Source organism: Macaca thibetana, chromosome 9 (assembly GCF_024542745.1).
Source record: "Macaca thibetana thibetana isolate TM-01 chromosome 9, ASM2454274v1, whole genome shotgun sequence".
NCBI lineage: Eukaryota > Metazoa > Chordata > Mammalia > Primates > Cercopithecidae > Macaca > Macaca thibetana.
The window spans coordinates 26,864,606-26,891,939 of NC_065586.1; the positions used below are offsets into that span (position 1 = coordinate 26,864,606).

At 41.3% G+C, this 27,334-nt stretch overlaps 2 protein-coding genes across 6 annotated transcripts in view; both read left to right on the plus strand.

Moving 5' to 3' along the window:
• Nucleotides 1-27,334, plus strand: part of RAB18 (RAB18, member RAS oncogene family) — a 539,744-nt gene that overhangs the window by 216,151 nt on the left and 296,259 nt on the right. The gene's annotated exons all lie outside the window — the stretch shown is intronic.
• The window catches only part of MASTL (microtubule associated serine/threonine kinase like), a 34,600-nt gene that overhangs the window by 2,633 nt on the left and 4,633 nt on the right, over nt 1-27,334 (plus strand). For 4 of the 5 annotated variants that reach the window (XM_050804500.1, XM_050804499.1, XM_050804498.1 and 1 more), the window contains exons 2-11: nt 3,879-4,016; nt 6,033-6,172; nt 7,486-7,574; nt 10,626-10,732; nt 11,256-11,406; nt 12,965-13,137; nt 15,692-16,831; nt 18,158-18,299; nt 26,292-26,405; nt 26,816-26,917. In XM_050804500.1, coding sequence (XP_050660457.1) covers nt 3,897-4,016; nt 6,033-6,172; nt 7,486-7,574; nt 10,626-10,732; nt 11,256-11,406; nt 12,965-13,137; nt 15,692-16,831; nt 18,158-18,299; nt 26,292-26,405; nt 26,816-26,917 — 2,278 coding nt within the window. In that variant the 5' untranslated portion in view covers nt 3,879-3,896. The remainder of the gene's footprint in view (nt 1-3,878; nt 4,017-6,032; nt 6,173-7,485; nt 7,575-10,625; nt 10,733-11,255; nt 11,407-12,964; nt 13,138-15,691; nt 16,832-18,157; nt 18,300-26,291; nt 26,406-26,815; nt 26,918-27,334) is intronic. The other variant, XM_050804497.1, reaches the window with a different exon arrangement.

Below are 27,334 nucleotides of genomic sequence, written 5' to 3' on the forward strand. Positions count from 1 at the left end.
CAACATGTATCTTGACAGCTATTCTGTCCATTCTTGGTACTCGTCCATTGCAGTGGTTTCACATTACTCACATTGTGGCACTGAGTGAAGGTGGTAAAGGAAATGAGAAACCAGCAACTTGTTAGTGGGATTTCAGCTTCCTATTGGACATTGTCAAGTGAATATCCGGCACACACCTCCAAATTGTACTTGCCTAACCTTAACTAATCCTTTCCACCTAACTGCCTAAATTCTGAACCGCCTATATTCCTTCTCTCGGTTTGATAACACCTTCACCCCTGTCCTTCAGACTAGAAACCTGAATCACTTTATTTCATCTCTGTATCTCTCTCAGTGTTCCTGTCAGTTCCTTCTCTGTTAGTCATGCTTTTTATCCGTTTCCATTCCCAAGTCCCTGCCCAAGTACAGGCTTTCACTTTTCCCCCTATTTATTTGGTTATAAAGGTACAGGCTGGGTGCAGTGGCTCACTCCTGTAATCCCAGCACTTTGAGAGGCCAAGACAGGTGGGATTACCTGAGGTCAGGAGTTTGAGACCAGCTGACCAACATGGTGAAACCCTGTCTCTACTAAAAATACAAAAAATTAGCCGGGCGTGCTGGCACGCCAGCTATTCAGTAGGCTAAGGCAGGAGAATCACTTGAACTCGGGAAGCAGAGGTTGCAGCGAGCTGAGATTACACCAATATATTCCAGCCTGGTTGACAGAGCAGGACTAAGTGTCAAAAAAAAAAAAAAAAAGGGCAGGCACTGTGGCCCACGCCTGTAATCCCAGCACGTTGGGAGGCTGAGGCGGGCGGATCACCTGAGGTCAGGAGTTCGAGACCAGCCTGGCCAACATGGTGAAACCCTGTCTCTACTAAAAATACAAAAATTAGCTGGATAGTGGTGTGCACCTGTAATCCCAGGTGCTCGGGAGGCTGAGGCAGGAGAATCACTTGAACTTGGGAGGTAGAAGTTGCGGTGAGCCAAGATCGCGCCACTGTACTCCAGCCTGGGAGACAGGGTGATACTCCATCTCAAAAAAAAAAAAAAGGTACAATTCAGTGGTTTTAGTAAGTTAAGATAGTTGTATAACCATCGCCACAATCTAGTTTTAGAATATTTCCATTGCCGGAAAACCTCTTCTGCTCATCTGCAGTGCCTACCCCATTAACACCCCCAGCCCCAGATAACCACTGATCTACTTTCTGTCTCCATAGGTTTGCCATTTCTGGACATTTCATATAAATGGAATCATACAATATGTGGTCTGCATCTGGTTTTTTTCACTCGACATGACATTTTTGAGGTTCATCATGCCTTCATTTCCATACATAGTCTGTTGGAATAGCCTCCTAGCTAGAATCATTATCTTCGTTTTTTCATTCATTCCTTACACTGTGACATGTAAACTCAAGTTCAGACTCTTTAGAAAAGCAGTCGTTTTCCCAGTTCTGGCTCCGTATTTCCACTGTATCTTCCTCATACCCTGTGTTTTGGCCTCAGCAGACAATTGGCTAGTCTCTAAATGCTGTGTATTTTCTTGCTTCTGTGCTTATGTTTATGCTAGTTCTTTTTTTTTTTTTGGGAGACAGAGTTTCGCTCTCGTTGCCCAGGCTAGAGTGCAATGGTGTGATCTCAGCTCACCGCAACCTCCACCTCCCAGGTTCCAGCGATTCTCCTGACTCAGCCTCCTGAGTAGCTGAGATTACAGGCATGCACCATCACACCTGACTAATTTTGTATTTTTATTAGAGACAGGGTTTCTCCATGCTGGTTAGGCCGGTCTCAAACTCCAGACCTCAAGTGGTCCGCCTGGCTCGGCCTCCCAAAGTGCTGGGATTACAGGTGTGAGCCACTGTGCCTGGCCTTATGCTGGCTCCTTTTTAAGTGCTTTTCTTCCACCCTTTTCTGCTATTCTCCACCTGTCTTATTCATGTATTACGATTCATCTTAGCTCCCCTTCAGACCTTCCCTAATCTTTCAGACCCATCTCATTGAATTGGTTACTTTATATGTTCCTGAGATTTTTGCTTTTCCTTCTACAGTACTCAGTCATGATCAGTTGTTGAAACGAAAACACCAATCCATGTATTTAATCAGTATTTGCTTAGCACCCACCCTCTTCGTGTCTAAGAACTGGACAACAATGGAGAACAAAACAAGCATGCCCTCATAGCCAGTGAAATGATAGGAAAAATCATGTTACCGACTTGCTTTGTCAGTTTCCCTCAGTTTTCTTAAAGAAAGCAGTTAAGGCAGGAATTTATAATGTATTAATGATTTTATTAAGTAATCTTTGAAAGAAATATGCCTTTTTTTTCTTGTAGCAGTTCTAAGAATTGATCCCAGTGTTACTGACTATTCAGTTTAGTGTTCCAACTTTATTTTTATTTATTTATGTATTATTTATTTATTTATTTGTTTATTTATTTATTTATTTATTTATTTTTTTTTTTTTTTGGAGACAGAAGTCTTGCTCTGTCGCCCCAGGCTGGAGTGCAGTGGCGTGATCTTGGCTTACTGCAAGCTCCACGTCCTGGGTTCATGCCATTCTCCAGCCTCAGCCTCCCGAGTAGCTGGGACTACAGGCACCTGCCACCATGCCAGGCTAATTTTTTGTATTTTTAGTAGAGACCGGGTTTCACCGTGGTCTCGATCTCCTGACCTTGTAATCCGTCCGCCTCGACCTCCTAAAGTGTGGGATTACAGGCGTGAGCCACCGCACCTGGCCTTTAATTTTTTTTAGTGTTCCAACTTTAATAGTTCTGTTTCTGTACAGATTACCTTGAAACTTGAAGTTCTAACCATTCCAGCTTAAGATTTTTTTTCATAGGCAAACTTCTGACATTATTCCTCTTTCTGATTCTATTCCCATCTATCAAAGAATCAGAAGTTAAAAAAAAAAAAATTAGGTAGTTACTCCATGCCCAGGTCCTAGTTATCTGTGGGCTTATGAAAAATGTAACTATCTTTTGACTTTGTTATCAGAACAGTGGAACAGAATTTTTTTTCTATTAATATGCAGGGCAGTCTGGGAGCATTTGTTTAATTTTTTTTCCTTCTCTAAAGAGATTGTGATACTTCTGCCATTTAATACCAAGATAAGCAATTCTATCTTGAAGATTTTTTTTAAAACTGTCTTAACTATTTTTTGTACGTGGTTTCCTGATAGCAGTGCAAGTCCACATGACATCTATATGTGTTCTCTCTGTTCGTATTTTTATGATGGTAACTTTGAAACCTGAGATCACTCTGTATTTTTTTTTTTTTTTTTTTTTTTTTTTGAGACAGAGTCTCACTCTGTCGCCCAGGCTGGAGTGCAGTGGCACGATCTCGGCTCACTGCAATCCCCACCTCCCAGGTTCACGCCATTCTCCTGCCTCAGACTCCCGAGTAACGGACCACAGGCACCCGCCACCATGCCTGGCTAATTTTTTTTTGTATTTTCAGTAGAGATGGTTTCACCATGTTAGCCAGGATGGTCTTGATCTCCTGACCTCGTGATCCACCTGCCTTAGCCTCCCAAAGTGCTAGGATTACAGGCATGAGCCACCCCACCCGGCAGAGATCACTCTGTAATTTTTAAAAAAAGGCAGGGAGCTGTGACTCATACCTGTAATCCCAGCACTTTGACAGGGGTATTGCTTGAGGCTCATTTTAGGCCGACCTGGGCAACATAGTGAGACCTTGTCTCTACAAAAACATAAAGTAGCCAGATGTAGTGATGCGTGCCTGTAGTCCCAGCTACTTGGGAGGCTGAGGTGGGAGGATAACTTGAGCCTGGGAAATCAAGGCTGCAGTAAGCCTTGATCATGCCACTGCACTCAGCCTGGGTAAGAGACGGAGACTCTGTCTCAGAATAAAATAACATATCATTTTTATTTTATCTATTACAGGTTGTTAAAAAAGCAGACATGATCAACAAAAATATGACTCATCAGGTCCAAGCTGAGAGAGATGCACTGGCACTAAGCAAAAGCCCATTCATTGTCCATTTGTATTATTCACTGCAGTCTGCAAACAATGTCTACTTGGTGAGTAAATAATTTTTACTTTGTTTCTTTATTCATTCAGCAGTCAGTGGACCCAGTGATTTAAGAGAACCATGTCTAGATTCAGAGTACTTGCATTTGAATTCTGGCTGCACTCACTACCTTGGCAAATTTACCTGTTATATTAGTTAGAGTTCTCCAAAGAAAAAGAACCAATAGGATATATGCATATGTGTTGCGGGAAGTCAGGGACCCCGAACGGAGGCACCCGCTAAAGCCGCAGCAGAAGAACATAAATTTTGAAGTTTTCATGGACATTTATTAGTTCCCCAAATTAATACTTTTATAATTTCTTATACCTGTCTTTACTGTAATCTCTGAACATAAATTGTGAAGATTTCATGGACACTTATCACTTCCCCAATGAATATCCTTGTAATTTCCTATGCCTGTTTTTACTTTAATCTCTTAATCTCGTCATCTTCTTTGTAAGTTAAGGAGGATGAATGTCGCCTCAGTAACCTGTGATTGTGTCAACTGCACAAATTGTTTGTAGAGCGTGTGTGTTTGAGTATGAAATCTGGGCATCTTAAAAAAAGAACAGGATAACAGCCATGTTCGGGGAACAAGAGAGGTAACTTTGAACTGGGAACAAGAGTGGTAACTTTGAACTGGCCGCCGGTGAGCTGACGGAACAGAGCTACATTCCTCCTCTTTCATAAGCAAATAGGAGAAATATCTCTGATTTCTTTTTCTCAGCAAGGAACATCCCTGAGAAAGAGAATGCGCCCTGAAGGTAGGCCTATAGACGGCCCCTTTTTAAGGCATCGCCCCTTTCTAAGGCATCCCGTCTTTTATGGTCAAAGGGCCGAGGGGATGAAATAAGCCCAGGTCTCCTATAGTGCTCCTAGGCTTATTAGGATGAGAAAATTCCCACCTAATAAATTGTGGTCAGACAAATTATCTGCTCTCAAACCCTGTTTCCTGATAAGATGTTATCAATGACAAGGCGTGCCCGAAACTTCATTAGCAATTTTAATTTCACCTCATCTGGTGGTCCTGTGATCTCGCCCTGCCTCCATTTGCTTTGTGATATTTTATTACCTTGTGAAGTATGTGATCTCTGTGACCCACACCCTATTCCTGCACTCCCTCCCCTTTTGAAAATCGCTAATAAAAACTTGCTGGATCCTGCCGACATGTGATATCTCCCCTGGACACCCAGTTTTAAATTTCTCTCTCTTGTGCTCTTTCCCTTTATTTCTCAACCCAGCCGAGACACTTAGGAAATAGAAAAGAACCCATGGTAAACATCGTGAGCGGGTTCTCCCGATACATACGGTGTGTGTGTATGTGTACGTATATATACACAGAGACACAGGCCAGGGGCCGTGGCTCACACCTGTAATTCAAGCACTTCGAGATGCTGAGACAGGAGGATCACTTGAAGCCAAGAGTTCAAGACCAACTTGGGGATGAGACTCCATCTCTACAAAAAAATTAAAATAAAAATGAGCTGGGCATGGTGGTGTGCAGCTAGCTAATAGAGATACCATTGCACATAACTGCACCCCAACCTGAGATAGAGTCTCCCTCTGTTGCCCAGGCTGGACTGCAGTGGCGCAATCTTGGCCACCCTGTGCCTCATGGGTTCAAGCAATTCTCGTGCCTCAACCTCCCAAGTAGCTGAGATTAAAGGCATGTGTCACCAGGCCCAGCTTAATTTTTTATATTTTAGTAGAGATGGGGTTTCGCTATTTCGAGAATAGCCAGGCTATTCTCGAACTCCTGGCCTCAAGTGATCTGCCCATCTTGGCCTCCCAGAAGTGCTGAGATTATAGGCGTGAGCCATTGTGCCCAGCCTAAACAATTTAATTTTTAATTAAAAACTATATGGCAACATGAATAAACCTAGTATTAATGTATTACAAGTAATAGCAAGAAAAGGTAGTTTTGTTACAGAGCCATGCCAAATATTGTAACTGTAATGCCCAAATACTAGATTTTTAAAGTAATCATATTGTTTTTATTTCACAATGTTAAATTCTTTTTTGATAGGTAATGGAATATCTCATTGGGGGAGATGTCAAGTCTCTCCTACATATATATGGTTATTTTGATGAAGAGATGGCTGTGAAATATATTTCTGAAGTAGCACTGGCTCTAGACTACCTTCACAGACATGGAATCATCCACAGGTAAAGACCAACTTTTCTCCAAATTATTACTTAAAAATTCAAGTAATCAAATTATATATTTGAGTCTCAAATATTCACGGTAACCACTTGCACTTACTTCCAGGTTATCTAAAGTTTACTAGTGACTTGTATTCGTTTAGAAATTAACTCTTCTTTCATCTCCCTGTGTTTTTAAAAATATATTGCTTTGAACATGAGTATAGCATGTATTTATTTATTTTTGTATTTATTTACATTTTTATTTATCTTTTTCTTTGTTGAGACAGGGTCTCACTTTGTCACCCAGGTTGTGGAGTGCAGTGGCTTGATCTTGGCTCACTACAGCCTCGACCTCTGGGGCTCAAGCAATCCCCCTGCCTTAGCCTCCCAAGTGTCTGGGACCAGAGGCATGTGCCATTACTCCTGACTTTGTGTGTGTGTGTTTAGAGACAAGGTTCCCAGGCTGCTGTTTAACTCCTGGGCTCAAGGGATCCTCCCACCTCAGCCTCCCAAAATGCTACAATTACAGGCATGAGCTACCACGCCCCACTAAGTATGGCATTTTATGTGAAGAGTATTGAATCCTTTCTGCTGCTCTGCATTATACAGAAGTGCTGTATTTTGTAGTCCAACTGATTTACAATGTTTTTCTCTATGCAAAGAAAGTCAGATTAAGTGACTTATTAAATCTCAATCGTACCTTCCTTTAAGAAGGTAAATTTAGGCCAGGTGCAGTGGCTCATGCCTATAATCCCAGCACTTTGGGAGGCTGAGGTGGGTGGATCACCTGAGGTCGGGAGTTCGAGACCGGCCTGGACAACATGGTGAAACCTTTTCTCTACTAAAAATACAAAAATTAGCCAAGTGTGGTGGTGGATGCCTGTAATCCCAGCTACTTGGGAGCCTGAGACAGGAGAATTGCTTGAATCCGGGAGGCGGAGGTTGCAGTTAGCTGAGATTGTGCCATTGCACTCCAGCCTGGGTGACAAGAGTGAAACTCCATCAAAAAAAAAGAAGGTAAATGGTAAATATAAATTTGAACTGGCTTGAGATTGATTTTATCTAATAAGGTTTCTTTATTTTAATGGAATATCTAACCAATGATACCAAAAATAATCTAGTATTCACGTATGTTTTTTGTCGATTCTGATAAACGGTACAAAAGATGTTTTGCTTTTAAGAGATGTTTTCTGTACTCTTCAAAGCCATCAGTGACATCTTCATTTTGGAGGAAATAAATAGGGCTTGCCTCCTTTGTAACTTTCTTTCTGGAAATTCTAACATTAAAACTAGCCCTTTTTTGGTTATCTACTATTTGCCTTTTATGTGTGCAGGGACTTGAAACCGGACAATATGCTTATTTCTAATGAGGGTCATATTAAACTGACGGATTTCGGCCTTTCAAAAGTTACTTTGAATAGAGGTAAGAAAAATATCGAGTAAGTACCTTTTTAAAACATCCAACAGGCCAGGCATGGTGGCTCATGCCTGTAATCTCAGCACTTTGGGAGGCCGAGGCAGGCAGATCACCTGAGGTCAGGAGTTGGAGACCAGCCTAGCCAATGTGGCAAAACCCCATCTTTACTACAAGTACAAAAATTAGCTTGGCGTGGTGGCACGCGCCTGTAGTCCCAGCTACTTAGTAGGCTGAGGCAGGAGAATTGCTTGAAACTGGGAGGCGGAGCTTGCAGTGAGCCAAGATCGTGACACTGCACTCTAGCCTGGGGGGACAGAGTGAGACTCCATCTCAAAAAAAAAAAACATACTGTATTCTCTATTAGAAAGGGTACATGGATGGGAAAGTATTAATAATGAAAATAACCAGAAATTGGACTTATAAACTCTGGAATTATAACTATTAGTATTTGAAAATATATGCAGATCTACAGTTTTTCTTTTTTTTTTTTTTTTTTTTTTTTTTGAGACGGAGTCTCGCTCTGTCGCCCAGGCTGGAGTGCAGTGGCGCGATCTCGGCTCACTGCAAGCTCCGCCTCCCGGGTTTACGCCATTCTCCTGCCTCAGCCTCCCGAGTAGCTGGGACTACAGGCGCCCACAACCGCGCCCGGCTAATTTTTTTTTTGTATTTTTAGTAGAGACGGGGTTTCACCGTGGTCTCGATCTCCTGACCTTGTGATCCGCCCGCCTCGGCCTCCCAAAGTGCTGGGATTACAGGCGTGAGCCACCGCGCCCGGCCAGATCTACAGTTTTTCATGTGAAGTACAAAGTTCAACAGTTATGAACACCTAAAACTTTTTACTAAGTTTAATAAAATCTGATCTGTGCTGATGTAGGGGTATTTATGGTCTTTCGTTTGTTTGTTTTGAGATGGGGTTTTTGCTATTTCCCAGGCTGGAGTTCAATGGCGTGATCTCGGCTCACTGCAACATCTACCTCCCAGGTTCAAGCAGTTCTCCTGCCTCAGCCTTCTGAACAGCTGGGATTATAGGCACCCACCACCACGCCCAGCTAATTTTTTTCTTTTAGTAGAGACGAAGTTTCACCACATTGGGCAGGCTGGTCTCAAACTCCTGACCTCAGATGGTTCACCTGCCTCAGCCTCCCAAAGTGCTAGGATTACAGGCATGAACCACCGTGCCTGGCCAGGGGTATTTATAGTCTGTTGATCCCAGTTCATGTGATTAGTCATATGATTTGCCACTAGGGATATTTCATAATATGCAGTATATTTACCGCATTACTTTTCTAAAATCAACATTTTTTAATTGTGATTTCAAAGAAATCTGACTTTGAAATCTTATTTTGAAATCTGATTCTAAGGATTTCAGATAAGCTATTGGAAAATATCACAAAGGACAAAAAATTTGCATTAAGATAAAATTGTTGATAAATTTAAGTCACTTTGTATATCATAAGGGTCTAATTTTAATAAAACTTTTTTTGTAAAATACCGTATATGTGTATTATTATTATTCTTATCACTTCATCAATGTGAGGCATAAATGAAATTTGTTGTTAAAACTTTCAGTATACTTTCATTTATTTATTTTATTATTATTATTATTATTTTTTGAGATGGAGTCGTGCTCTGTTGCCCGGGCTGGAATGCTAGAGTACAGTGGCACGATCTCGGCTTACTGCAAGCTCTCCCTCCTGAGATCACGCCATTCTCCTGCCTCAGGCTCCGAGTAGCTGGGACAACAGGGACCCGCCACCATGCCTGGCTAATTTTTTTATTTTTAGTAGAGATGGGGTTTCACCGTGTTAGCCAGGATGGTCTCGATCTCCTGACCTCATAATCCACCCACCCCAGCCTCCCAAAGTGTTGGGATTACAGGCGTGAGCCACCGCGCCTGGCCTATTCATTCGTTAATTTATTTATTTTGAGACAGAGTCTTGCTCTATCACCCAGGCTGGAGGACAGTGGCGTGATCTCGGCTCACTACAACCTTTGCCTCCTGGGCTCAAGTGATTCTCTTGCCTCAGCCTTCCGAGTAGTTAGGACTGCAGGCATGAGCCACCACACCCAGCTAATTTTAAAAAGTCATGTATCATATAAGTACATTAGAGTTCTTGGATTATTTTTTGTTTGTTTGTTTAAGAGACAGGGTCTCACTGTATTACCCAGGCTAGAGTGCAGTGATGTGATCATAGCTCACTATAGCCTCGAACTCCTGGGAAAAGCAGTTCTTCCACCTCGGCCTCCCCAGTAGCTGGGGCTACACAGGTGCTTGCTGTAATACCCAGCTAGTTTTTAAATTGTAGAGATAGGTCTCACTCTATCACTCTATCTTGTTGCCCAAGCTGGTGTCAAACTCCTGGGCTCATGGGATCCTCTCCATTTGGCTTCCCAAAGTGCTAGGATTACAGGTGTGAGCCACCATGCCTGGATAAGAACATTAGACTTCTCTTACCATTTTTTATATCTAAGTGGAATAGTATAGTATTATGTGTCATTGTTGAATTCTTTTAAAATACTATGCACTGAAACATGCTAACAATCTGGGTCAGTTTCTATCTTGACCTAGGCTTAAACATATTAGCTAACATGAGGGGCCCAAAATTAATATTGATTCCATACCATCTCCTTATTTATTTATTTAGTTTTTGAGATAGAGTTTTGCTCTGTCGCCCTGGTTGGAGTGCAGAAGCGCAATTTCAGCTCACTGCAACCTCCGCCTCCCGGGTTTAAGTGATTCTCCTGCCTCAGCTTCCTGAGTAGCTGAGATTACAGGTGCCCACTACTACGACCAGCTAATTTTTGTATTTTTAGTAGAGACAGGGTTTTACCATGTTGGCCAGGCTGGTCTCGAACGCCTGACCTCAAGTGATCCATCTGCCTCAGCCTCCCAAGGTGCTGGCATAACAGGCGTGAGCCACCGCGCCCGGCCACCGTCTCCTTTTTTAACATTTGGTTTACAAAAAATTTATTGTTGCCATATATATAACATTCATTTTTAGTCAATAGGAGGTAAAGGTTTTTAATTAATTCATATATTTTTCTTTGCATATATAGATATTAATATGATGGATATCCTTACAACACCATCAATGGCGAAACCTAGACAAGATTATTCAAGAACCCCAGGACAAGTGTTATCGCTCATCAGCTCGTTGGGATTTGTACGTACTTGAAAAGAAAATTTGAACATGACGTGCCCTTTCATGATCACCACTTAAAATTTAAAATTACCTTTAAAAAATATATCAAGGCCGGGCGTGGTGGCTCATGCCTATAATCCCAGCACTTTGGGAGGCCGAGGTGGGCAGATCACAAGGTCAGGAGATTGAGACCATCCTGGCTAACACGGTGAAACCCCATCTCTACTAAAAATACAAAAAAAATTAGCCGGGCGCGGTTGCGGGCACCTGTAGTCCCAAGCTAAGTCGGGAGGCTGAGGCAGGAGAATGGCGTGAACCCAGGAGGTGGAGCTTTCAGTGAGCCAAGATGGGGCTACTGCACTCCAGCCTGGGTGAGAGTATGAGACTCCGTCTCAAAAAAAAAAAAAAAAGATCAAAATAGATTTAAATATCAAGCAATTGGATTTACTTTAGCAGTTTGTCTGCATACGTGGTATAACAGTCTATATACTTAGGTGGTGTTTTGGGGAAGGTAAACCTGTTTTTATTTTTCTCTTTTTAATAGAACACACCAATTGCAGAAAAAAATCACGACTCTGCAAACATCCTTTCAGCCTGTCTATCTGAAACATCACAGCTTTCTGAAGGACTCGTATGCCCTATGTCTATAGATCAAAAGGACACTACTTCTTATTCTAGCAAGTTACTAAAATCATGTGAGTATAAAATAAAAGGTAGGCCAGCCATGGAGGCTTACACCTATAATGCTACCACATTGGGAGGCTGAGGCAGGATTTCTTTCTTTTTGAGATGGAGTCTCACTCTGTTGCCCAGGCTGGAGTGTAGTGGCGTGATCTCAGCAGCTCACTGCAAGCCAAGAGTTCAAGACCAGCCTGAGCAACAAAGTGAGACTTCATCTGTACAAAAATTAGCCGGGCATGTTGGCGCACACTTGTGGTCCCAGCTACATTGGAGGCTGAGGCAGGAGGATCACTTGAGCCCAGGAGGTTGAGGCTGCAGTGAGCCATAATAGCACCATTGCACTCCACCCTTGGTGACAGCATGATACCCTACCTTAAAAAAACAAAAAACTGCTCCAAAATTCAAAACATTTTGAGTACCAACATGACACCCAGCATTTTGGGAGACCAAGGCGGGCAGATCACTTAAGGTCAGGAGTTCGAGACCCGCCTGGCCAACATGGTAAAACCCTGTCTTTACTAAAAATACAAAAATTAGCTGGTCATGGTGGTGGGCACCTGTAATCCCAGCTACTCAGGAGGCTGAGGCAGGAGAATCGCTTGAACACAGAAGGCAGAGGTTGCAGTGAGCTGAGATCGTGCCATTGTACCCCAGCCTGGGTGACAGTGAGACTATCTCAAAACCAACAAACAAACAAGAAATTTACCATTATTTGTTTGCTTTATCCAGTAGTATTTTTTTAAAATCCCTTATAAGTGTGTATAATTCACATTTGTAAGTGCATAAACCTCAGTGTTACAATAAATACAAGTTGAATTAAATACAAGTGTTAAATACAAGTTGAATTGAGTAAATTTAGTCATATTCTAACCTTATAGCACATCTGGATATACCACATCAATAATGTTCCTTTGTCAGGAATGGGTTCAAATTGGATGATAGATACTCCAAATTGATTTGCTCCTAGTTATACATTAATTTGGTGGCTCACATCTGTAATCACAGCACTTTGGGAGGCTGAGGCGAGAGGATCACTTGAACCCAGGAGTTTGAGACCAGCCTGGGCAATATAGTGAGACCGCCATCTCTAAAAAAAATTTAAAGCATTAGCCAGATTTGGTGGTCCTCACCACTCAGGAGGCTGAGATGAGACTATTGCTTGAGCCCAGGAGGTCAAGGCTGCAGTGAGAGTAGTCATACCACTGCACTCTAGCCTGGATGACAGAGGGAGATCCTGCCGTGAATCAGTCAATAAATCCACCATTCCCTTGTTCTTATTCTTTACTGTATGAATGTTAAGGGGATTTTGTTTGGTTCTAACTTTCACAGCAGTACTTATATCTAAACATAGTGGGATATGTTTAGATATATTAATAGTATGTGTATCTAAACATAATGGGAAGCATGCCAGCTGTTCTTTTGGACTAGATAGTGTTTACAAAGAAATAGTTCTGATATGTAATTCTTACTATGTAATTCTTAATACTTTGCTTAATTATCTGTAAAGATTCAGGTTCAGTAAGGAACTAAGAAAGCTGTAACATAGAATTCAGTATTGTCTCTTCTCTGTAGGTCTTGAAACAGTTGCCTCCAACCCAGGAATGCCTGTGAAGTGTCTGACTTCTAATCTACTCCAGTCTAGGAAAAGGCTGGCCACATCCAGTGCCAGTAGTCAATCCCACACCTTCATATCCAGTGTGGAATCAGAATGCCACAGCAGTCCCAAATGGGAAAAAGATTGCCAGGTTTGAGGGACATTTATCTTAATGAAAACCAATTATGTATGTCAAATGAATGATAGAAACATACCTTTTCATATAAATTCCATAAAGAAACGAAATTGTTACATGAATGGCAGTCATGGTATTAATCAGAAATTCATTTTCCTGCACACTCTGTCAAATTCTTTTGAAACATTTCATTTCTCATTCAATTGTGACATTGTTCTTGCTTGATTATATAATGAGATCCCTGCAGTAAATTGATAGTAAATGCTTGGCTTCTGTATGTCTAGGTGGACCTCACTTGTTTTTAAAAGTCCTTCCCATGATACAGACATTGGCTTGTTGGTTTTGTTTTATTTTGTTTTTAACCTATATCATTTTAAAACTCATACTACCTCCTTCTATACTATTTCCTGCCAGTTTCTTGTTTAATGGAATGGTAACTCTTCTGGATCAGAAATAACTTTTAGACCAGAAAGGTAATGTGGGTGTGCCCTTAAAGTATCTATTCTGAGGATATTGCTTGCCAAATGAATGGATTTACTTAAAGTTACTTAACTTACGTATTGTTTTTGCCTTTTTAAACAGTTATTAGAGCTAATAGATATTAAAGGTGATAGGAACTAAAATTTAAAATCATAATAAGGTTTCCTTCATAGAGTACTGATAAAATAATGATAGATTAGGATAACACTAATATCCAAAGAATAAACCTTATATTTGTTAAGATAATTTTGATTCTATTTGCTGCTTATTCTCAGCAATAGAATTTTATTATTATTGGATATTTGTATCTTATAAGCAAGATCAAATTAACTTTTAACTAAGCCAGAATTTCTTAATCTTTTTTCCTTCTCTCGTTATAAAGTAAGGTAGTATATTCTGCAAGATAAACAGATTTCCATTCCTAGTACTATTATTGCACTCCTTTCCTATTGAAGAAAACATATTGTTTACTATTTCAAATTACATGCGGCTTTACCATCTTCCTCCCACTTCTGCATCCCTGAGGGATGCAACGGTGGGATTATAGTGGTGCTTCTCAAGTTATGATTAGAGGAATGATAAGGCACCCTCTGAAAAACCTTATACTGATCCCCACATGCATCATTTTCTGTGCTTGCAGATCAGTGAGATATAATTCAAGAATATCCTTTTTTAGGCCAGACGTGGTGGCTCATGCCTGTAATCCCAGCACTCTGGGAGGCCAAGGCGTGTATATCACCTAGGTCAGGAGTTTGCGACCAGCCTGGCCAACGTGGCAAAACCCTGTCTCTACTAAAAATACAAATATCAGCTGGGCGTGGTGGCAGGTGCCTGTAATCCCAGCTACTCAGGAGGCTGAGGCAGGAGAATTGCTTGAACCCGGGAGGCAGAGGTTGCAGTGAGCGGAGATCATGACTCCAGACTGGGCAACAAGAGCAAGACTCCATCTTCAAAAAAAAAAAAAAATCCTTTTTGCTTGTGATCAAGTGCTCATTATTATTACTAAGTTAATGATAGTTAATAAAGTTTACTATTTATACATCAAAAATAAGCACTATTAGAGTTTACTTAAGACTCACTCTACTTGACTAATCTTGTAAAAATCTTGATCACCAAGCACCAATTTGCAATATTATGTATAAAGCTGAGTACCCACAGATAGATAGTTGGAATTCAGAAAAAAACATATCATTATTAATGCATTATCAGTTCATCTTGACAATGGATTTTAATTTCTGCTCTTTGGGGTTTGTAATTATTAATTACCATTAATGTCACTTCATCCTTAGCTTGGTTTTTAATACTTATATGAAGTGATATATAGTTACATTAACAATATTTTAGGTCTATAATTTTTCATTGACTAAATTTCAAGCCCTGTGTATTTTGCAGTTTGAAACAGAATCATCCAGACCAGGTGTGGTAGCTTAGGCCTATAATCTCAGCACTTTGGGAGGCCTAGGCAGGTGGATCACCTGAGGTCAGGAGTTTGAGACTAGCCTGGCCAACATACTGAAACCCCATCTCCATTAAAAAAAAAAAAAATGCAAAAATTAGCCGGGCATGGTGGTGTACCCCTGTAATCCCAGCTACTTGGGAGGCTGAGGTGGGAGAATTACTTGAACCCAGGAGGTGGAGGCTGCAGTGAGCTGAGATCGCACCACTGCACTTCAGCCTGGGTGACAGAGCAAGACACTGTTTCAAAAAAAACCAAACAAAAAAAAAACCAGAATCATCCATATACCTATTGCAAAATAGATATGTACATAATGCAGCCTTACCCCCAAGTATGCCTGAATATGTTGCCTGTTAATTTGTCCTGTTTAAGTAACCTGTGATATACTATCAAAATAAGTATTATAGAATAATTTATTTAAATTTTAGACCATTTCATTCAGAATAATGTATATAAGCTTATAATTGTTTATATTGCTTTTTAATTCTCTGTTGTTTATTTTTTCCATTCAAAAGTGGGAACAGGTAGCATAATAGTTTATGGGGTCGTTTATCCTACCTTAGTGGACCACAGTTAAAAGGTCAAAGAATATCAGCTTTATATAACTAAAACGAATATTTTTTTCCCTCTTAGGAAAATGACGAAGCATTGGGCCCAACAATGATGAGTTGGAATACAGTTGAAAAGTTATGCGCAAAATCTCCAAATGCCATTGAGACAAAGGGTTTCAATAAAAAGGATCTTGAGTTAGCTCTTTCTCCCATTCATAACAGCAGTGCCCTTCCCACCACTGGACGCTCTTGTGTAAACCTTGCTAAAAATTGCTTATCTGGGGAAGTTTCTTGGGAAGCAGTAGAACTGGATGTAAATAATATAAATATGGACACTGACACAAGACAGTCAGGTTTCCATCAGTCACGTCAGTGGGCTGTGGATTCTGGTGGGATATCTGAAGAGCACCTTGGGAAAAGAAGTTTAAAAAGAAACTTTGATTTGGTTGACTCCAGTCCTTGTAAAAAAATCATACAGAATAAAAAAACTTGTGTAGAGTATAAGCATAACGAAATGATAGATTGTTATACAAATCAAAATACAGGCTTAACAGTTGAAGTTCAGGACCTGAAGCTATCAGTGCACAAAAGTCAACAAAATGACTGTGCTAATAAGGAGAACATTGTCAATTCTTTTACTGATAAACAACAAACACCAGAAAAATTACCAATACCAATGATAGCAAAAAACCTTATGTGTGAACTGGATGAAGATTGTGAAAAGAATAGTAAGAGGGACTACTTAAGTTCTAGTTTTCTATGTTCTGATGATGATAGAGCTTCCAAAAATATTTCTATGAACTCTGATTCATCTTTTCCTGGAATTTCTATAATGGAAAGTCCATTAGAAAGTCAGCCCTTAGATCCAGATAGAAGCATGAAAGAATCCTCTTTTGAAGAATCAAATATTGAAGATCCACTTATTGTATCACCAAATTGCCAAGAAAAGACCTCACCAAAAGGTGACGAGAACCCTGCTGTACAAGAGAGTAACCAAAAAATGTTAGCTCCTCCTTTGGAGGTGCTGAAAACGTTAGCCTCTAAAAGAAATGCTGTAGCTTTTCGAAGTTTTAACAGTCATATTAATGCATCCAATAACTCAGAACCATCCAAAATGAACATGACTTCTTTAGATGCAATGGATATTTCGTGTGCCTACAGTGGTTCATATCCCATGGCTGTAACCCCTACTCAAAAAAGAAGATCCTGTATGCCGTATCAGGTATATTTATAACTTTCTAACACTTTGTTTTTTGGATTTTAGAAAAACTATGAAGACAGACATTTGCCTCTAAGCTAGACTGTGCGGTATTAATCACATAGTTTTGTTCTTATTGAGAATCTATGGGCTGTTGTAAGTTTTTACCCAGAAAGGTAAAGCTGGTAGAAATCATGTTTATTATTTTTAGTTGTAATGCCTCCTTCCATTTGTGTAGTTTTATGTACTTTTCTAAGAAAATACAATCACATATTTTCACTTGATCCCTACAGTACTATGAGATGCAAAATTACTATTATTATTATCATTTTTGAGACAGAGTCTCGTTCTTTTGCCCAGGCTGGAGTGCAGTAGTGTGATCTTGGCTCATTGCAGACTTCACTCCCCAGGTTCAAGTGATTCTCCTGCCTCAGCCTAATCCCGAGTAGCTGGAATTACAGGGGCCTACCACCACACCTGGCTAATTTTTGTATTTAGAATAGAGACGGCATTTCACCATGTTGCCCAGGCTGATCTCAAACTCCTGACCTCAAGCAATCCGCCCACCTCGGCCTCCTAAAGTGCTGGGATTACATGTGTGAGCCACCGCACCCGGCCAGAGATACAAAATTAAAGTCCACTCTACCTTACTGCCTTCCAAGGACATATTTAGATGATCTCTTTTCTTAACAGAATAAAAGTTGAAAAATATACGTTTCTTTTTTTTTTTTTTTTTGTGAGACGGAGTCTCGCTCTGTCACCCAGGCTGGAGTGCAGTGGCATGATCTCGGCTCACTGCAACCTCTGCCCCTCCAGGTTTAAGCAGTTGTCTGCCTCAGCCTCCTAAGTAGCTGGGATTACAGGTGCCCGCCACCATGGTCAGCTAATTTTTTGTATTTTTAGTAGAGACAGGGTTTCACCATCTTGGCCAGGCTGGTCTTGAACTCCTGACGTCATGATCCACCTGCCTCGACCTCCCAAAGTGCTGGAATTACAGGCGTGAGCCACCGCGCCCGGCCTCAGTGGCTCTTCTTAAGCTTGTATTATCCATGCTATCAGTCTTCTTGCATATTTTTTCATTGAACGTTTTTCTTGCAGACTTTTTTACTGTTTCTTATCCAGATCTTATTGGAGTAATCAATGTCATCTAAGCTTTTGAACTTCACTAGATAAAAGGACGTTTTAATAATTATAACTAATGCATTCATTTTCAAAACATCAAAAATTTGACTACATCTCTTATGCTTAGTAGCCTATAAGCTAGTTATTTGGCTTGTGTGTTTTACCGTTTCCTATTCAGTGTAAAAGGAATTAAGATATTTGTTATCTCTTAAACACTTTTTGAATTAGCAGACCCCAAATCAGATCAAGTCGGGAACTCCGTACCGAACTCCGAAGAGTGTGAGAAGAGGGGCAGCCCCCGTTGATGATGGCCGAATTCTAGGAACCCCAGACTACCTTGCACCCGAGCTGTTACTAGGCAGGGCCCATGGTAAGGCTTGCATGTCTTGAGTTTTTGAAGTGTTATCTGTCACTACATTATCTTTCAAGGTTAAATTTTTAAAAATTTCTTCAGTACTTACATTACCTAAAGTAAAAGAAAATGAGCTCATCCAGTACTCTCATATTTATATGGCATTTATCATAGGAAAATAAAATAACAGTGGCCATGGCTATCCCACTCTCTGAATGTAAAAGACCAGATGCTAGAGTACATGCAGTCATTTGTCCTTTGCCTTCTGGTTCAGTCTCAATGTTCCAGAAAAGCCACACCTGCCACCCTTGATATTATCTTACCTCTTTTTTTTTGTTTTTTTGTTTTTTTTTATTTTTGAGACAGAGTTTCTCTTTTGTCACCCAGGCTGGAGTGCAATGGCATGATCTCGGCTCACTGCAATCTCTGCCTCCCAAGTTCAGGTGATTCTCTGTCCTTAGCCTCCTGAGTAGGTGGGATTATAGTTGTCCACCACCATGCCCGGCTAATTTTTGTATTTTTAGTAGAGACAGTTTCGCCATGTTGGCCAGACTAATCTTGAACTCCTGACCTCAGGTGATCCGGCTGCCTTGGCCTCCCAAAGTGCTGGGATTACAGGCATGAGCCACCGCACCCTGCCTGTCTTACCTCTTAATGTTTCTTCAGGTTGGATGGAGTTTGGGCTCGGTACTACAATGTTGGGTCTAAATTTCTGTTCTAAATAGGCTTCTGCAGAAGCCTATTCCTGTTTAGAACTTACTCTCACTTATATCCTTACCAGAAGAGTCAAACCAGAAATGAACCATCATCCTTCAAAACAGAACATAAGAATAAAAAGATAGGGCCGGGCACGGTGGCTCACACCTTTAATCCTAGCACATTGGGAGTCTGAGGCGGGTGGATCCCTTGAGGCCAGGAGTTCAAGACCAAGCTGGCCAACATGGTGAAACCTCACCTCTACTAAAAACACAACAACTAGCTGGGCATGGTGGTGCATGCCTGTAATCCCAGCTATTTGGGAGGCTGAGGCATAAGAATTGCTTGAACCTGGGAGGCCAACGTTGCAATAAGCCGAGATTGCGCCGCCACTACACTCCAGCCTGGGCGACAAAGCAAGACTCTGTCTCAAATAAAAAAAAAAGAATAGGCCGGGCGCGGTGGCTCACGCCTGTAATCCCAGCACTTTGGGAGGCCGAGGCGGGCGGATCACAAGGTCAGGAGATCGAGACCACGGTGAAACCCCGTCTCTACTAAAAATACAAAAAAAAAATTAGCCGGGCGCGGTGGCGGGCGCCTGTAGTCCCAGCTACTCAGGAGGCTGAGGCAGGAGAATGGCGTAAACCCAGGAGGCGGAGCTTGCAGTGAGCCGAGATCGCGCCACTGCACTCCAGCCTGGGCGACAGAGCGAGACTCCGTCTCAAAAAACAAAAACAAAAACAAACAAACAAACAAAAAAAAACAGAAAAACAAAAAGAATAAAAAGATGACATTTTCACCTATATTCTTTTCTTCCCTTTCTCTCTTTGAAAATGGTTCCCTTCTTACATTCTGAAATGAACTGTATTCATTTTCCTAGGGACGCTGTAGCACAAACTGGGTGTCTCAAACCAATAAAACTTCACTGTTTCACAGTTCTAGAAGCTAGAGGTCCAAAATCAGGTGTCCACAGGGCTATTCTCCCCCTGAAACCTGTAGGGAAATCCTTCTTTGCCTCTTCCTGGCTTCTGGTGGTTCGCTGGCAATCCTCACTGGTGTTCCTTGACTTGAAGATGCCTCATTGCAGTTCTCCCTCTTTCTGTGATGGTGTTCTCCCTGTGTCTCTATCATCACAGGGCTGGCTTCTTAGAAGGACGCCAGTCATTAGGAGCCCATCTTACTCCAGTATGACCTCATCTTAACCTAGTTAATCATATTTGCAAAAACCCATTTCCAAATAAGGTCATTCTTAGGTGCTGGGGGTTAGGACTTCAACATACCTTTTTTGGGAGGGACACAGTTCAGCCCATCACATGAAACCCTTCTACATGTTGATGTTACTTAATTCCCTTTTCTTTGAGCTCTTTTCATGATCATCTGTTTCATCCTCACCACCCCACCTCTCACACCCTTTCTTCTGTTTTTATTTCCTTGCCGACTTTTATCCTCAGCCTGAAAATAAATTTCCACTCTTGTCTTCCCCTCACTGCCTAACTTCTCAAAGGTTTCCTCTTTCTTTGATTATTTTGCTCTGGCAATTTGATCATCATCTCACTATTTAACTGAAAATTATTTTATTTATTATTTATTTATTTAGAGATGGAGTTTAGCTCTTGTTGCCCACGCTGGAGTGCAGTGGCACAATCTCAGCTCACCACAACCTCCATCTCCCAGGTTCAAATGATTCTCCTGCCTCAGCCTCCCGAGTAGCTGGGATTATAGGCATGTGCCACCACCATGCCCAGCTAATTTTGTATTTTTAGTAGAGATGGGGTTTCTCCATGTTGGTCAGGCTGGTCTTGAACTCCTGACCTCAGGTGATCCGCCTGCCTCAGCCTTCCAAAGTGCTGGGATTACAGGCGTGAGCCACCGAGCCCTGCCTAACTGAAACTTCTTAATGGGCACCAGCGATTTCCTTATTGTCAAATCCAGTCGTCTCTTCTCATTCCCCTGACCTCTGTTCCTGCTCTTCAGTTCCTTCCTTACCTCTTCTAAATTTAGTTCGAGATTCTGCCCTTACGCTTTTTGCCCTACACGTGCTCCCTGTTCATCTCATCACTCCCATGACTTCAATTGTCACCTCCATGTTGATGATTCCCAAATCTCTGTCTCTAATCCTGACCTTCTTTAGGCAGCAGACACACAGCCAATCTGGCTATTCAGTATTCTACTGGTCTTTCAAATGTTGGATATCAAAAGTGGACTTGTGGGGGCTGGTGCTGTGGCCCCACAGCACTTTGGGAGGCCAAGGTGGGTGGATCACTTCAGGTCAGGAGTTCAAGACCAGCCTGGCCAACATGGTAAAACCCCATCTCTACTGAAAATACAAAAATTAGCCAGGCATGGTGGTGTGCGTCTGTAATGCCAGCTACTCAGGAGGCTGAGACAGGAAAATCACTTGAACCTGGGAGGCGGAGGTTGCAGTGAGCCAAGACCATGCCACTGCACTCCAGACTGGGTGACAGAGCAAGACTCCATCTCAAAAAAAAGAAAGAAAAAGAAAAAACTGGGCTTATTATCCAGCTAGCTCTTCCTCTGTTCCCTACCTCAGTTTCATCAGCTTCATGGTGACACAATCTTTGTTCCTACATTCCAGCATTTAAATCCAGCCAATTAGATCTCTGCAGCGTTTCACCTCTCATTTTCTTCTCTGCCACTGTTCTCTTTAAGAACTCATCTTTCTCTTTTATTATTTTAGTGCCCTTCTATCTGGTCTCTTCAACTTCATCTTATTATCAATAATCATTGCCACCAGATTTTTCTTCCCAAACCATCACATGGCTCATTCTATTTCCCTTCTCAGAAAACTACAGTGGCTGCCTCTTAGCTGCTTAGTAAAATCCAAATTGATCATGGCATTTCAGGTTATAGCTCTCATACCAGCCTTGTCTCTCAAAGAGTCTCTTTATATGCCTTATGTTCCCATTCCATTTCTTAAATACATTTAATTTTCAGGTCTTCCTTATTTTGCTTGTGTATTTAAGCTTATTTGAGCAAAGCCAGTTTCCTAGTATCTTCCAGTCAAATTCTTCTCATTTCATCATTTCAAATGTTACCTCTTCCATAAAGCATCCCTTGATCAACTACTGGGAATTATTCACTTCTGTTACCTTATGAGAAACTGTTTAAAATATGACATTCTTCCTGTGTTGTAATTAATTGTTAATTTATCTCCACTACAAAAGCTTAAGAAAACTTGAGGAGACTGTGAGTTTTCTTTCTTTCCTTTTTTTTTTTTTTTTTTTGAGACAGAGTCTTACTTTGTCGCCCAGGCTAGAGTGCAGTGGCGCAGTCTCGGCTCACTGCAACTCCCGCCTCCTGGGTTCAAGCAATTGTCTGCCTCAGCCTCCCAAGTAGCTTACAGGCACCCGCCCCAATGCTTGGCTAATTTTTGTATTTTTAGTAGAGACAGGGTTTCACCATCATGGCCAGGCTGGTCTTGAACTCCTTACCTCATGATCCACCCAAAGTGCTCAGCCTCCCAAAGTGCTGGGATTACAGGCATGAGCCACTGCACCCAGCCAAGAGTGTGAGTTTTCTACCGTCTGCACAGCACTCCTGAATTCCTTGGAAGCACTCAGTAACTGATATTACTAATCTCTATAATATTGGAAATAGACACATTTAATGTTCCTCTTTCTCTCTTAGCCAAAGCAAATAAATTCCTGTGAGCACTGATTTTTATATAGTGCCTCTTTTGCTCTGTCACAGATTTGCTAGCCCATTTTCTGTATTATAATTTGCATTATCTCTAAGGACAGAATGTGAAAGTAAGCTTCAAACATAAAGATGTATTTTATAGCATCTTGCCACTGTTTTAGTGAGACATCTAGCTCCCTCAGCTAAACAACATGCTGACAACATGCTGAGACCCAACCATGACCTTCCTGATGCCCCTCCATCTTGCCTCTCAGCAGAGATGAGCCAGGGACTCTGTCCTGAGTTTTCCATAACTTTATGTGCACCTTTTTGTTTCAGCTTAGTGTGTTAAAATTCTCTGTATTGTCTCTCCCAGAGTAGGCTGGTTTCTCTTTGGGAAAAGAGATTTTCCTTAATCCTCTTTGTATCTTTTATATCTGGCACAATACCTGGTGCCCAGTTCAGTGAATGAAGAGGGAAGGGACTCTAATAATTTTAATGCAATGTACCTAACTACTGTTTTCTTACATGCAGGATTTCTGACTTCTGGTGAGTGAGCTTCTCTATAAAGTAATGTGGCAAAGCACATTAAACTGAACAGTCAAAGTATAACTAGATCACATTGCATAAAAAATTATTTTTCCTTTTAGCTCACTTGTGAAATACAAAAATGAACTGTCTTCTGTCTTCTCAGCAGCAAGACATCCAGAGAGGTCGTTCTTCTCTGTGAAAAGAAATGTAGGCCTGACGCATTTTTCATTAACTTCTAAAGGTAGCACAGAGTGAAGATAAAGTCTTTTTTATTACAACAGAAGAAATAGTATTGATACAAATATTAAAAATGGCTGGCACTGTGGCTTACATCTATAATGCTAACACTTTGGGAGGCTGAGTCAGGTAGGTCACCTGAGGTTAGGAGTTCGAGACCAGCCTGCCCAACATGGCGAAACCCTGTCTCCACTTAAAAAAAGACAAAAATTAGCTGGATGTGGTGGCTCATGCCTGTAATCCTAGCTACTCAAGAGGCTGAGGCAGGAGAATCACTTGCACCCGGGTGGCGGAGGTTGCAGTGAGCTGAGACTGCACCACTGCGCTCCAGCCTGGGTGACAGAGCGAGACTCCATCTCAAAAAAAAAAAATTAACAATTACAGAAGGGCTCTAATTTTCCAAATCTTTTATTATCATTAGAAAATAAAAAAGTGTAACAATATCAACATATCCTATAAACTAAAGGAGTGAGTTTTGAATTAGAAAGCCAGCAATGTAAAACAAGTCTGTTCTTTTTCTGTGGCTAATAACGTATAATTGCAAAGTTTTATTCCACTATGTGATCTTCTTAGACTTTGACTTAAGTATATGGGTATGTGTGGCATATCCATGCAGAAATCATGTATTTTTTTTTTTTTTAACACAAGTATATTTTAGCTGAGCTGGTAAAAGGGGCCTAATTTCTAACCTAATAAGTAAAATAAGTACATTTTTTTTTCCTAATTCCCCCTACTTTTCTGTTATTTGGTTACATTATCTAATCTGTTGGGATAATCCTTTCTCAGCGCTGCTTGAAAGGCCTACTAACTGAGGTGGTTTGTATGTTTTTATAGTATTATAGAAATAGAAGCCTATAGAATATTTGCATTTTGTGTTCCTTTAAGGGAAGATGGGATTATATGGCTTGCAGGTAAAATGGCACTCTAAATGCATGCAGCTATTTTTCCTAAGATCAGATTCCACAATGCTTTCCTAGTTGTCCTCAAATGGAATGGTGGCAGTTTTTTAACCACAATAAAGAATTTTGTGAAGTTGTCTTTAAAGAGTAACTTTCAGGCAAATTTAGCACTAGACAAGGATCCCTATTCTTAATTTATATTGAAGTTATCCATTTTTCAACTAAAATTAACCTTTTCTTAGGAAACACTTTATTCATAGAACTAAAGTATAAACTAGTTTATGGTTTATAAGATCATATTTTAAATGACTGTTAAAAACATCTCTGTGGCCGGGTGCAGTGGCTCACGCCTGTAATCCCAGCACTTTGGGAGACTGAGGCAGACAGATCACGAGGTCAGGAGATTGAGACCATCCTGGCTAACATGGTGAAACCTCGTCTCTACTGAAAAAACAGAAAAGAATTAGCTGGGTGTGGTGGTGGGCGCCTGTAGTCCCAGCGACTCGGGAGGCTGAGGCAGGAGAATGGCGTGAACCCAGGAGGCAGAACTTGCAGTGAGCTGAGATCGCACCACTGCACTGCAGCCTGGGCGACAGAGTGAGACTCCTTCTCAAAAAACAAACAACAACAAAAAACTTTGTATGTAAATGTTGCGTCCAATGAATATTTTATTTAGAAATCAATTTTACCTATTTCTTAAGACATCTCCTACTTATATCTTGAAACCGTAGTTTAAGTGAATACTCTTTGCTAAACTAATTTGTCCCTCTGTGTTCCTAAAAGGAATAAAGCCCCATTAAACTACTCTGTAAGTAAGGCCTTCCCTAGTTACCAGGCTTTCTTTCAATTACTATAAATGTTGCTGCCTTATCTCATACCTTGTGCAGGATACAGAATAATCATGTAAATGTTTACATTTCCTGATATGAAATTGAGTAGTAGTCTGCCTATTTTAGAGAATAATTTTAGGATTTAGGATACATAACATATCCAGAATGTCAGAAATTATTAATAAATGAAAAAAATGGCTTTATCTTTTCTTTAATCAGCTGTGGTAATTGGTAATCTAAATTTCTTGGAAAATAAAGAGGAAAGCAGTTATCACATTGCCCAAGTGAAAGCAATGTGGGTTTTTGCACTTTTGATAATGCCAAAATGTGCACATATTAATGTTGCAGATAGTGACTATCTGGGGCTGACGGTGTGGGCAATAAAGGAATTGACCAAGACAGTCGTAGGTAAAGAAAGGCAGGTTTATTAGAGGAAGTAGGAAAACACATTGTAAGGATGCAACGAGCAAGTCACCGAGAGGGGAGCTGATTCCAAGGAGACAAAGGCTTGCTAGAGATGTTATAGGATGGTGCTTGTGCTAGAGAAGGCTGTGTGCTATACTGATAATGCCAAGGTTGCAGTAAGCTAACTCACATTTTTCTTTTCTTTTCTTTTCTTTTTTTTTTTTTTTTTTTTTTTGAGACAGTCTTACTCTGTCGCCCAGGCTGGAGTGCAGTGGCGTGGCGTGATCGAGGCTCGCAACCTCTGCCTCCCAGGTTCAGGCAATTATCCTGCCTCAGTCTCCTTAGTAGCTGGGATTACAGGCATGTGCCACCACACCTGGCTAATTTTTCTATTTTTAGTACACACAGCCACCATGTTGGCTGGGCTGGTCTTGGATTCCTGACCTCAGGTGATCCACCCTCCCCGGCCACCCAAAGTGCTGGGATTACAGGCATGAGCCACCGCACCCAGCTCTACCTTGCATTTTTCTATCAGTCAAGGGTCTGGTGATAGCTGGACACAGGACAATTGTGAGTTATTTGTATAGGCGGGCTGTACATCTTGGACCATGAAGAAAGGCAGACTTGCAGCTTATTGGCTTTTTCTTTTTGCTTCCTCCAGTCCGACCAGCCTAACTCCTTTTCCCTAATTAGGACTCCACAATTAATATTTCTGTTCATCACATATTTGTAGAGAATGCTTGCCACTTTAGCTGTTTCCTCTTCAATTACAGGTCCTGCAGTAGACTGGTGGGCACTTGGAGTTTGCTTGTTTGAATTTCTAACAGGAATTCCCCCTTTCAATGATGAAACACCGCAACAAGTATTTCAGAATATTCTGAAAAGAGGTGATTCTTTTTCTCCTATTAAGATAGTCATTTACTGGCTGGGCATAGTGGCTCATGCCTGTAATCCCAGCACTTTGGGAGGCCAAGGCGGGTGGATCTCCTGAGGTCAGGAGTTCAAGACAAGCCTGGCCAACATGGTAAAACCCCATCTCTACTAAAAAAATACAGAAAATTAGCTGGGCGTGTTGGCGGGTACCGTAATCCCAGCTACTCGGAAGGCTGAAGCAGGAGAATCACTTGAACCTGGGAGGTGGAGGTTGCAGTAAGCCGAGATCGCGCTATTGCACTCCAGCCTGGGTGACAAGAGTGAAATTCCATCTCAGGAAAAAAAAAAAAAGTAGTTATTTATCTCTGGGTATTATTATTTTGAGCAGTGATTAACAAGTTTATTTGTATATGTGTAATTTTAGATATCCCTTGGCCAGAAGGTGAAGAAAAGTTATCTGATAACGCTCAAAGTGCAGTAGAAATACTTTTAACCATTGATGATACAAAGAGAGCTGGAATGAAAGGTACAGTTTTGTGTTAATACACTGTTTTACCATTGATTTGTTCCAGATGGTGAATATTTATAAAAATAGCAAGTTCCGGCTGGGCGCGGTGGCTCACACCTGTAATCCCAGCACTTTGGGAGGCTGAGGCAGGCAGATCACGAGGTCAGGAGATCGAGACCATCCTGGCTAACATGGGGAAACCCCGTTTCTACTAAAAATAAAAAACATTAGCCAGGCGTGGTGGCAGGTGCTTGTGGTCCCAGTTACTCTGGAGGCTGAGGCAGGAGAATGGTGTGAATCCAGGAGGCGGAGCTTGCAATGAGCCAAGATTGCACCACTGCACTCCAGCCCAGGCAACGGAGCAAGACTCCGTCTAAAAAAAAAAAAACAAAAACAAAAATTAGGCCAGGCGTGGTGGCGCGCACCTGTAGTCCC